Raw genomic sequence first — 10762 nt, 5'->3', positions numbered from 1 at the left:
GGGAATTTTTGGTCTAGATTTGAATTTTCTAGTCAATGAATAATCTATGTTTCTGGTCTAGTTCTGAGTTCTCTAGTTATTGAATAATCTAATTTTAGTTTCTGGTCTAGATCTGAGTTCTCTAGTTATTGAATAATCTAAGTTTTTGATATAGATCTAAATTCTTTAGTTATTGAATGATCTAAGTTTCTGGTCTAAATCCGAGTTCTCTAGTTTATTAATACTCAAAGTTTCTTGTCTAAACCTGTCTAGTTATTGAATAATCTAAGTTTCTGGTCTTGATCTGAGTTCTATAGTTTATAAATAATCTGAGCTTCCTTGTCATAAAATCTATGAGAACATCCTCTAGCTCTATATCCTCCTTCTGGACGAAAAGTTTAGAATGAACCTCAGCCTGGAGAGGGATATCTATTTCGTCCGTGTCAAATATTCGTCGGCCCCAGGCAGACGCATCATGGCCGTAGTCCGACTAAAAGTGATTTTCCTTATACAGTGGTCGGCGATTATATCAATACAATGAAGACGACTTTTTATTAATAATGCTATGAACCGTAATCAGCATTTTACAAGTAAACAAAGAAAGAGAAGCTGTTAATTGACAACTTCTCTTTGTTTAAATGTTCATATGTTTCTGCTATTTGAAAGATTGTTAGAAATCAAAATATTGAAATAGAAAGTTTTTTTTGTATTGATATATACGACCACGACTGTATTATTAGAAATAGATTTTGTACTAATTACTAATTTGAAATTGTTAGCAAAAATGGTTTGATCACATATAATTATGATCTGCTATGGATCACATATAATTATGATCTTCTATGGATCACATACAATTATGATCTGCTATGGATCACATATATTTATGATCTGCTATGGATCACATATAATTATGATCTGCTATGAATCACATAAAATTATGATCTGCTATGGATCACATATAATTATGATCTGCTATGAATCACATAAAATTATGATCTGCTATGGATCACATATAATTATGATCTGCTATGGATCATATATAATTATGATCTGCTTTATGGATGGTATAACTCATATTTGTGATTTAATTAAAGAATCTGACTTGTTATGGAACAGCTTTAAATAGAAAAATGTAATTTTCCATAAAAAATATTCTTATTATCATATATTACTACCGCATGTGTAAGTACTAAATGGACAAAACCATTTATCAAAATGTGGTTTTCATACAGTTGAAATAGGTTGACGATTTCTAAATAAGGTTGTTACAGGTTTACAATAACAATTAAACAAACTAAATAAATGCGTTTTTTGCAATTTAAGTGAACTGTAATTTTCGGAAGGATTATAATCAAAGCTTAGCCTGTGCAGCACTCTGTGTTTGTTTACGTTCGTACAAGAAAACTGAAGTTATGAAAAATCCTCGTTTATTTAAACCAACCATCCTTCTGACCTAAACCTAGAAACCACGATTATTTTTATATTTACATACAATCACGTTTTTATCTACTCTTCTTGTATTACCATTCCAGTTGTGTTTGCTCTCCAGTCTCCTAGCTCTAGATCTAGTGCGGAGAGGTTCGAAGAGACAGTTTCAAGTTCTCCGTACTTAATCTCAATTGATCTCTTTTCTTCAACCTTTACTCAGGATTGAATCAGTTAGGTTTCAAAAGTTACAATTTTTTATATTCTAGAAAAGTTAGTAATTATTAAAATTTAAATCCAAGGTTTCCTGTTTTCTAGTTCCAGTCTGAGATTCAGGGTTGCTAATCTGCACAAATTCAGGGTTTATAAAAATATCAAGATATTAATTACAATTAAAGAGAATACAATAGAAATATCACTCTCTTCTAAATCCTACAATATTTTCGGTAAGTTTACTGCAAAATACTGCAGAACGCGCCGAAAACTTAGTTGAGAGTGTGCATATACAGGGTTTATGAGTTAACATGACAATTGAGAGAGAGAGATTTAAAAATCGTTTTTGCTCTTATGTTATCTAATGACAAAATGGTGAATGAAAAGGTAACACCACGTTTAAGCTTTCCATATGTACCTCTTGAAAAGCTTTTATATTAATGTGCAACCTTTTTTCGTACATTTGTTCATTATAAAGTCGTCTCGAGGATGTTTGGTGGGACACTCGGTTAATATACTTTAAAGTACACGATTTGTGAATATAAAAACCTTTATTACCTGGTTTGAACTATCCTCCTCCTCCTCCTTCTCCTGCTCTCCTCCCTCCTGATCCCCCCCTCCCTCCGGGTTCAGGCCATGCTCTTCTATCCTTCTCTGTATCTGGGTGAAGAATTTATACGCCAGTATTGTAGGTTTTGGTCTAACAAACAAAATTTAAGTCTAAAATTACAAGGTTCAATTTATCAAGTCAAAATGTTTTATTTATTTAACGAAATAATTTTGATGCAACCCCGAAGTGCATTTGACCCCCTGGCCTATCTAAGCATTCAGTTAAGAGTTAAATTATGATCCTGAGATAAATTGCAAATTTGTTCACATTTTGAAGAACTGTGCGGGGTCTCTCCTTTACTATCAAAAGTTCTTCGTCATCAAGGCTTGCTGACCGCTTACTGCGGAACCTTCCTTTTCTACCTGTCACTGTTCCACTCTTGAGAGTATCTTTAGGTCGTAACAACTTGGGTTTATCCGTCTCTACAGGTTTTACAGTTTCACTGGGTTTCTTTCTTTGGTGGAAGTTTCTTTTTAATTCAGTAATTGGTTTCTTGTTCTGGTGTCCATCAGAAACCGGTTTCTTGTTCTGGTGTCCGTCAATAACCGGTTTCTTCTGCTCAGGAACCTGTCTCTTGTGCAGGTTTCCATCGGGAGCCGGTTTCTTGTTCTGATTCCCTGCAAGAACCGATTTTTTGTTCTGATTCTCCTCGGAAACTGGTTCCTTTTCCTGACCTCCTCCAGGATCAGCCTTTCTGTCCAGTTGGCCTTCAGGGACTACAAGAACTTTAGTTGCTGCAGGTGTTTCGGAATCTACTTGGAATTGAACTGAAGATTTTAGATCTGCTGACGATTTAGATATTCTTAGTTTGACATTACTGAGTGTAGAAACTGGATTTAGGCTTAGTTCCTTCCTTTCCTCCTTTTGAACACTCCTTCTCCTCGGTAAACAAATAAAAAAGTGGAAAGGAATTGAGTCTTTGCCACAAACTCAAATTTTCGAAAACCAATATCTTAGCAACCTGATGGTGAAAACCTTTGATATTTCAAACTTAGATTGTTTTGTCTAAAAACATTTATAGATTGAAATATCTAAGGTTTACGACGTTGGGTTGCAAATATGTAGGGATTAGAAAATCATAGTTTGTGACAAATACTCTCTCCTTTCAGCATTTCAGTATTTTAACATATTTTAGTTTAGCATATTAAAAATAAAACTATTTGTACCTGGGAAGCCTATTTCTCCTGGGAACATTTGGAGAGATTTGTTGCCTCCGAGAGGTTGGAGATTCTCCGGTGCTAGAACCAGGACGGAGAATAGGTTTTCTTGATTCTATTGAACCTGCTGGAGAAGAAACAACTCTCTTAGTTCGGAGCATGGATGGAGACTCTCTTGATTTGGCCGGTGAACACGTTCCTGTCTTCTTGCTCCGGAGTTCCCTTACCGACTTGGTTATTGGATCCTTTCTGGTGGAGGTTCTTGAACCTTGAGCAGGTTTATCTACCTCGTCAGGGTCAGAGGAAACAGACGCGCTGGACGTCTAGAATCATTCTAGCGTTGAAATCAAAAAGTAAAACAGAATTTTAGAGATGTAATAAAAAATGTGAGATATCCCTATACACTACATTCTGTTTAAAATTTCAAACAAATGTTTCGTAATTTCAAAGTTTTGTCAGTATTTCAACAATATCCCTGGCAGGATAAAGTTATTACCGGATAATATCTCTGGCAGGATAAAGTTATTATTGGATAATATCTCTGGCAGGATAAAGTTATTACTGGATAATATCTCTGGCAGATAAAGTTATTGCTGGATAATATCTCTGAATTATTACTCAATAATTTTCCTGGCAGGATAAAGTTATTATTGGATAATATCTCTGGCAGGATAAAGTTATTACTGGATAATATCTCTGGCATGATAAAGTTATTATTGGATAATATCCCTGGTAGGATAAAGTTATTGCTGGATAATATCCCTGGCAGGATAAAGTTATTATTGGATAATATCTCTGGTAGGATAAAGTTATCGCTGGATAATATCCCTGGTAGGATAAAGTTATCGCTGGATAATATCCTCTGGTAGGATAAAGTTATTACTGGATAATATCTCTGGCAGGATAAAGTTATTATTGGATAATATCTCTGGCAGGATAAAGTTATGCTGGTTAATATCCTTGGCAGGATAAAGTGATTGCCGGATAATATCCCTGGTAGGATAAAGTTATCGCTGGATAATATCCCTGGTAGGATAAAGTTATCGCTGGATAATATCCTTGGCAGGATAAAGTTATTGCCGGATAATATCCCTGGTAGGATAAAGTTATCGCTGGATAATATCCCTGGCAGGATATAGATATTGCTGGATAATATCCCTGGCAGGATATAGATATTACTGGATAATATCCCTGGTAGGATAAAGTTATTTCTGGATAATATCTCCAGCAGGATATAGATATTACTGGATAATATCCCTGGCAGGATAAAGTTATTTCTGGATAATATCCCTGGCATGATATAGATATTGCTGGATAATATCTCTAGCAGGATATAGATATTACTGGATAATATCCCTGGCAGGATAAAGTTATTGCTGGATAATATCCCTGGTAGGATAAAGGTATTACTAGATAATATTCCTGGTAGGATAAAGTTATACTGGATAATATCAATGACAGGATTGAACAAACTGTTTAAGTTTAAGAGGTTAAATGCATCTCCTGAATTCAACAAATTCGATAATATTTGACACTGCTGAGAATTGCACACAATTGGCAAATCCATAGTTGCTATTAATAAGAAAATGATAGATAATTTGAAAAACCTGGTTTTTGGCGACCTTGCATCAAATCCAGAGTTATATATATTCATCAACCATGCTGTTCACCAACTCTGGTGTTTGCTTTATCTTTGCAACCCAATCTTGTAGACCATAAATATTTCAAACTATAAATTTTGTAAAATTAAATAGTCTAAGTTTGTAATATCAAAATTTTACACCATCAGGTCACAAAGATAAAGGAAATAAAAAATCATAGAGTTTGTGGCTAAGACTTAATTCCTTCGGCAAACGATTGATTGCGTTTCGTAGCATAATCAATTAACTCTACATTCTGGGGTGGAAATCGTTTCTAATATGTTATCATTTTATCCTCTTTATTAACTTGAAAATCTTTTAGATTTACAAATAGCACCGGGATTCTAGTAAATCTTATATTGTGCGTTTGAAGGTTTTTAATGGGAAATGAAACTGCTTTTGAGACAAATATAATTAATACATTTTCATAAGAAGTAGTTAAACCAGCTGTGGATAGTTCTGCAGTGGGATCAAATACAACTATAATACATTTTCATAAGAAGTAGTTAAACCAGCTGTGGATAGTTCTTCAGTGGGATCAAATACAACTATAATACATTTTCATAAGAAGTAGTTAAACCAGCTGTATATAGTTCTTCAGTAGGATCAAATACAACTATAATACATTTACATAAGAAGTAGTTAAACCAGCTGTAGATAGTTCTTCAGTGGGATAAAATAACTAAACCATTAAACATGATTATTATTGCTTTTTATTTACAAATACGCATAATAGATGAAAAGGTTTTATTCTTCAAAATAGTAGGAATTCACTTATTTCTAGTTTGTGTTACAGTTCGATTGTCACGCCCAATAAATCGCAATATAAAGTGAACCATCGTTTCATTGAATTTTTCTGCAACGTCAGTATGAAATATTGATAACGTGATAAAACGAATCGGAAAGATATAATTGTCTGTTTTTCCAGAATTTTCTTGAATTGCATGCTGTTATTTCCAATCCTTAGAAGTATTCCATTTTACTATTCCGTCTTTTTTAGTCAAGTTGCATTTTTTTGTCTTTAAATCAATCCAAAATAAGGAGCTATAAATTATTTTGCACGCCTTTTTTAAACTTTTCCATTCTATCATTCCCCCAATAGACATAAAGAGTCGCTTTTAGAAAAAAACTTTAAACCTTAATTAAGGCTTTTTTAATTTAAAGTAACAAAAATATTCTTTTTTTAAAGAAAAAGATAATTTTGATGTAAAATAATAAAACTATTCTGGTATCTATATATATATATAGCTAGTATATCTATTTGTCTATCCGATCAAATTCAAAACTTATGTAAACCCTTTTGACTTAATATTCCAAAAAGTTCAATCAAGAAACTCAAGAGAACCGGTAGAATGTTCTTTACATAGATCCAGACTACTACCAAAGATAATATATATATAGATATGCAGGCAGGTAGAAACCTCCTTCCTAAATTGCTTGTAGCAGACAACTAATTTTTGAACCTCTGAGAAAATGTGCAAGGAGAGACATCTATAGCAAATTGATTACTTTCTATATTCCTTTCTCCCCTTGCTGCTATCTGTAGGAAATACGCATTTGTGTTATATAAACATACAGTACGCGTATTGCATCCTGTATAGTTCAAGTGTTGCTATCTGGACCTGTTTGACCAATAAAATTTAATTTCAAGGTAACACAAACATACAGTACGCGTTTTGTTTATGTTATGATCAGTTGTACTTAGTAAAGATATAGTAAACAAACAGAAATATTGACAAACCTTTGGAAATTATTTTATATTTGTTAAATAAGTGATATCTATTTAATCAAATGGTTTTTATGAGATATTTAAATAAAATTAGATTTTTTTATTGGTACCACAATATGCAATTAAGATGTTGGGGTTGATGGTTTAAAGAATTATTAAAATTACTGTTTTTTATACATGAATTCTAGTAAACAAGGCAAATAAATTGCAACATTTTTTTGGGACGACTTTTTCATACAGGTTGACAATCCTCAAGTCATAAGCTGTTTTAATGAGGTTGTCTTTAATTTGTAATTTGTAAACAAAATTAGTATTACTATGTGTTGTAGTAATACTATGTATATGATATAGTTACATTTCATCTATATATAAATTTGGCTTGTCTGTCTGTCTGTCTGTTTGTTTGTTTGTATCCAATAAACGTCAATACGGCTGAACCGATCGGCCCAAATTTTTTGTAGGACATCACGTGACCACAGGGAAGGTTTACGACCAATACTTTTACAGTCTCCAAAAATGTCAGGGGGAGGGGGGTAACCTAAACCCCCCCCCCCCCAGCCAGAATTGGGCTAACTTTATTGCATAATAACAAAGAAAAGATTAATAGTTCCTTCCTGCATTTGTTTGCAGAATTTTCTATGAATTTGGAAAGTTTAAAAAACATAAGTTTAAAGGGACGGTTTACTTATTTGGTTAATTTCATGGCAAATTTGAATTATTTAAAAAAATTAAACTAATGCTATCAAAGGGGATAATGGACTGGGGCTGGCTCATTTCTTTTTTATATACCAATCAAATTGAAGTTTTGATCGCACCAAACCTAGGATGATCATTTTAGGAAAGAAATGGAGTTTTTTTGAGTTTTTGGGGTTAAGGGGGTGATGAGCCAGTTCTGAGCCATGAAGAGCCAGGAGCAACCGACCATAGTAGTGTTGAATGGGATGTATTGTTCGACCGGATCCTGTCCGCTATTAGGACTTTGTCCTAGATTCGATGTACTTTTTAGTCATAATTTTTATTTAAATTGCGTTAATTTACGTATGCTATTCAGTACAACTTGCACATTTAAACATTGTCTAGTCAATTCCTACCTCAGTTTTATTTGCATTGATTAATTTGTTTCATTAATTACAATATGCAGTATACATTGTTGATACTATAGTACGCATTTAGTGTTATCACGCATAAACAAAGTGATAAATTAGCAACAATCCAGAGGATAAAATGCCATGCGTACGACAGAGATGGTGCTGTTTGCACATTTTCTCAAGACCTCTAAATTTATACCTGCCTGCATATCTATATATATATTATCTTTGGCTACTACGCAGAGTTGCATCAATTTTAACGATCTTGCCCTTTGACGCTTATACTATTGTAGCCCTAGGTATGTACATTTTAGAACTAAATAGCACTTAAAATTTTAGCATTTAAAGAAAGTAATTGGCAAGATTCTCACAGAATTTTAGTAAGAATCCTTTAGACCACTTTGTCTAAGCTTGGTTTCAAAATTTGAAGTTCGGTGGGTAAACTTTTATAGGGAAAACTGGGGTTTCAAGCTAGTCTGGTATAAAGTATGACCTTTAAGGCTTGTATCTGGCATAAAGTTTGACCTGTAAGGCCTGTATCTGGTATAAAGTATGACCTGTAAGGCCCGTATCTGGTATAGCATGACCTGTAAGGCATGTATTTGGTAAAAAGTATGACCTGTAAGGCCTGTATCTGGTATAAAGTATGACCTGTAAGGCCCGTATCTGGTATAAAGTATGACCTGTAAGTCCTGTATCTGGTATTAAGTACGAACTGTAAGGCCTGTATCTGGTATAAAGTATGACCTGAAATCTGGTATAAAGTATGACCTGTAAGGCCTGTATCTGGTAAAAAGTACGACATGCAAGGCCTGCATCTGGTATAAAGTATGACCTTTAAGGCATATATCTGGTATAAAGTATGACCTGTAAGGCCTATATCTGGTACAAAGTATGGCCTGTATCTTGTATAAAGTATAGCCTGTAAGGCCTGTATCTGGTAGAAAACATGGTCTGTATCTGGTATAAACTGTAGACCTGTAAGGCCTGTATCTGGTATAAACTGTAGACCTCTAAGGCCTGGGGTCTGTCCTAGTGAACGATTTTTGGACCCCCCGGCCCCCCGCGTCCCTCCTATTATTTTTGTACATGACGAAATTAGTAAATTAATATTTATTTATTATTATTTAGGGTTAGGTTATGTTAGTAGGATCAAATACAACTATAATACATTTACATAAGAAGTAGTTAAACCAGCTGTGGATAGTTCTGCAGTGGGATCAAATACAACTATAATACATTTTCATAAGAAGTAGTTAAAACAGCTGTNTTCAAAAATCGTTCACTAGGAAATTATGTATGTGGTATAAACTGTAGACCTGTAAGGCCTGTATCTGTGAAGCCTGCTTCCTGATAATCTCAAGCAATTCATCTTTCCCCAGATCTGACAAGGATACATTGTCAACCATCTTAATTCTGAATTGGGTATCTTCACAAATATCAGCAAAAAACTGAATTATAATTGCACCTTTTATCGCTTTTTTACTGGTGAATAGGTATGGAGATACAGTGTGTTTCCCTAAACATGATAATTTCCCAATTAGAAGAAAATTACATTTCGTCTTGAGATATAAACATGGTAAGGAACTGAGTTTTCAAAACAAACCAAACTTGAGTTTGTGGCAAATACTCAGTTCTTTTCTTGATAAGCAAAGAATGTTAATTTTAAAATAATCATCATTAAATCCCACTAGTTTTTAAAACGTCGACTGCCTTTCTTTTGCATTCAAAAAGAGATGTATAAAAACTTTTCAGATTTTTTTTTTCACCAAAAAAACTAAAAGTATTCTTACATTTTAGAATCCTTTGAACAAACAAAGCAGAAAACCTACGAATGAACCTTTTGTTTGAGCTAAACTCATTCTTTTCCCATTACCAGATTTGGTCCAACAAAATAAGGTAATTAGTCGGGTCCTAATAGTAATACAATGTTTATATCTTTGATCTGCACAAATGTAATTTAAAAGAAATTGAGTCCTTTCTACAAACTTTGATTTTCTAATCCCTATATCATTGCAATGCAATGTTGTAGACCTTGGATATTTTAAACTACGACTTCTGTTAGATACAATAATCTAATTTTGAAATATTAATGGTTTACACCACCGGGTTGCAAAGATATAGTGATTAGAAAATTAGAGTTTGTGGCAAAAATAAGTTCCTTTGTATAACATTTCAAACCACGTCTTAGCAAGTGCACATTTATTTGTCAACACAATATTTTGTTTACATTTCCAGAAAACTAAATAAATTCTAAAAAACCGAGTTTTTTTATTGTAAAATGTTCTCCTTCGTCCTTGAAGGTTGAATAAAATGTTGAAACTAGATCAGATATTGGATATTTTCCAATCTAAGAACTATCCTCCAGGACAGGAACTATTATACAGTCTCGAGCAGATCAGTCGAATCCAAATTAATAGTTAAATGAAAATTTAAAAATGATCAACAAAATTTGAGAGGGAAAAGTTTTTGTTATTTTAGCTTAAAAATAAACTGAGATTTGCATAAAAAAACTCGAGAATTCGGTTTGTGTAATAATAATAAATAATAGTAAAGGGACAAGAAATTAAATGGTTAATGGAAAAATCAATGAATCAATGAGTTATAAAAGAGCCAAAAATAACTTTGAAATAAATGTTTTTTCATTGAACATAAAACAATTCACAAAAAGTATATCTGAGTTGGTAGAATCAAAGGTCGATGCTCTCTAAAAATTATATAACTAAATTCCAGAGTTGTCCAGATCTCAGAGATATGTGAACTTGTCAACCATTAACTATAGGCTCCGTGTAAAGTCGTCTTTAACTTAGGTCCCCTCTCGGAGACAACCAAACCAAACAATTTTAACCCCCTTTTTCTTTGTTCTCCCTTGACGGAGTCGTAAACAACCTAGAGCATTGTGAATCCATTTTCAAAAG

The 10762-nt window shown here is 33.3% G+C and overlaps 1 protein-coding gene across 1 annotated transcript; it reads right to left on the bottom strand.

Moving 5' to 3' along the window:
• Window positions 1–316: 316 nt before the first annotated feature.
• LOC111716670 (uncharacterized protein DDB_G0290587) lies at window positions 317–9256 on the bottom strand (the record flags this gene model as incomplete). Its single annotated transcript, XM_023492151.1, is given in 7 exon segments — window positions 317–469; window positions 1507–1620; window positions 1715–1753; window positions 2179–2320; window positions 2472–3110; window positions 3397–3710; window positions 9164–9256. Coding segments are annotated over 7 exon segments (1491 nt in total), but the record flags the coding sequence as incomplete, so codon positions are not given.
• Between the last annotated feature and the right edge of the window lie 1506 nt (window positions 9257–10762).

The sequence above is a fragment of the Eurytemora carolleeae genome, unplaced genomic scaffold, assembly GCF_000591075.1.
Source record: "Eurytemora carolleeae unplaced genomic scaffold, Eaff_2.0 scaffold2141, whole genome shotgun sequence".
Taxonomy (NCBI): domain Eukaryota; kingdom Metazoa; phylum Arthropoda; class Copepoda; order Calanoida; family Temoridae; genus Eurytemora; species Eurytemora carolleeae.
This window is presented reverse-complemented; position numbering and strand designations above follow the sequence as displayed.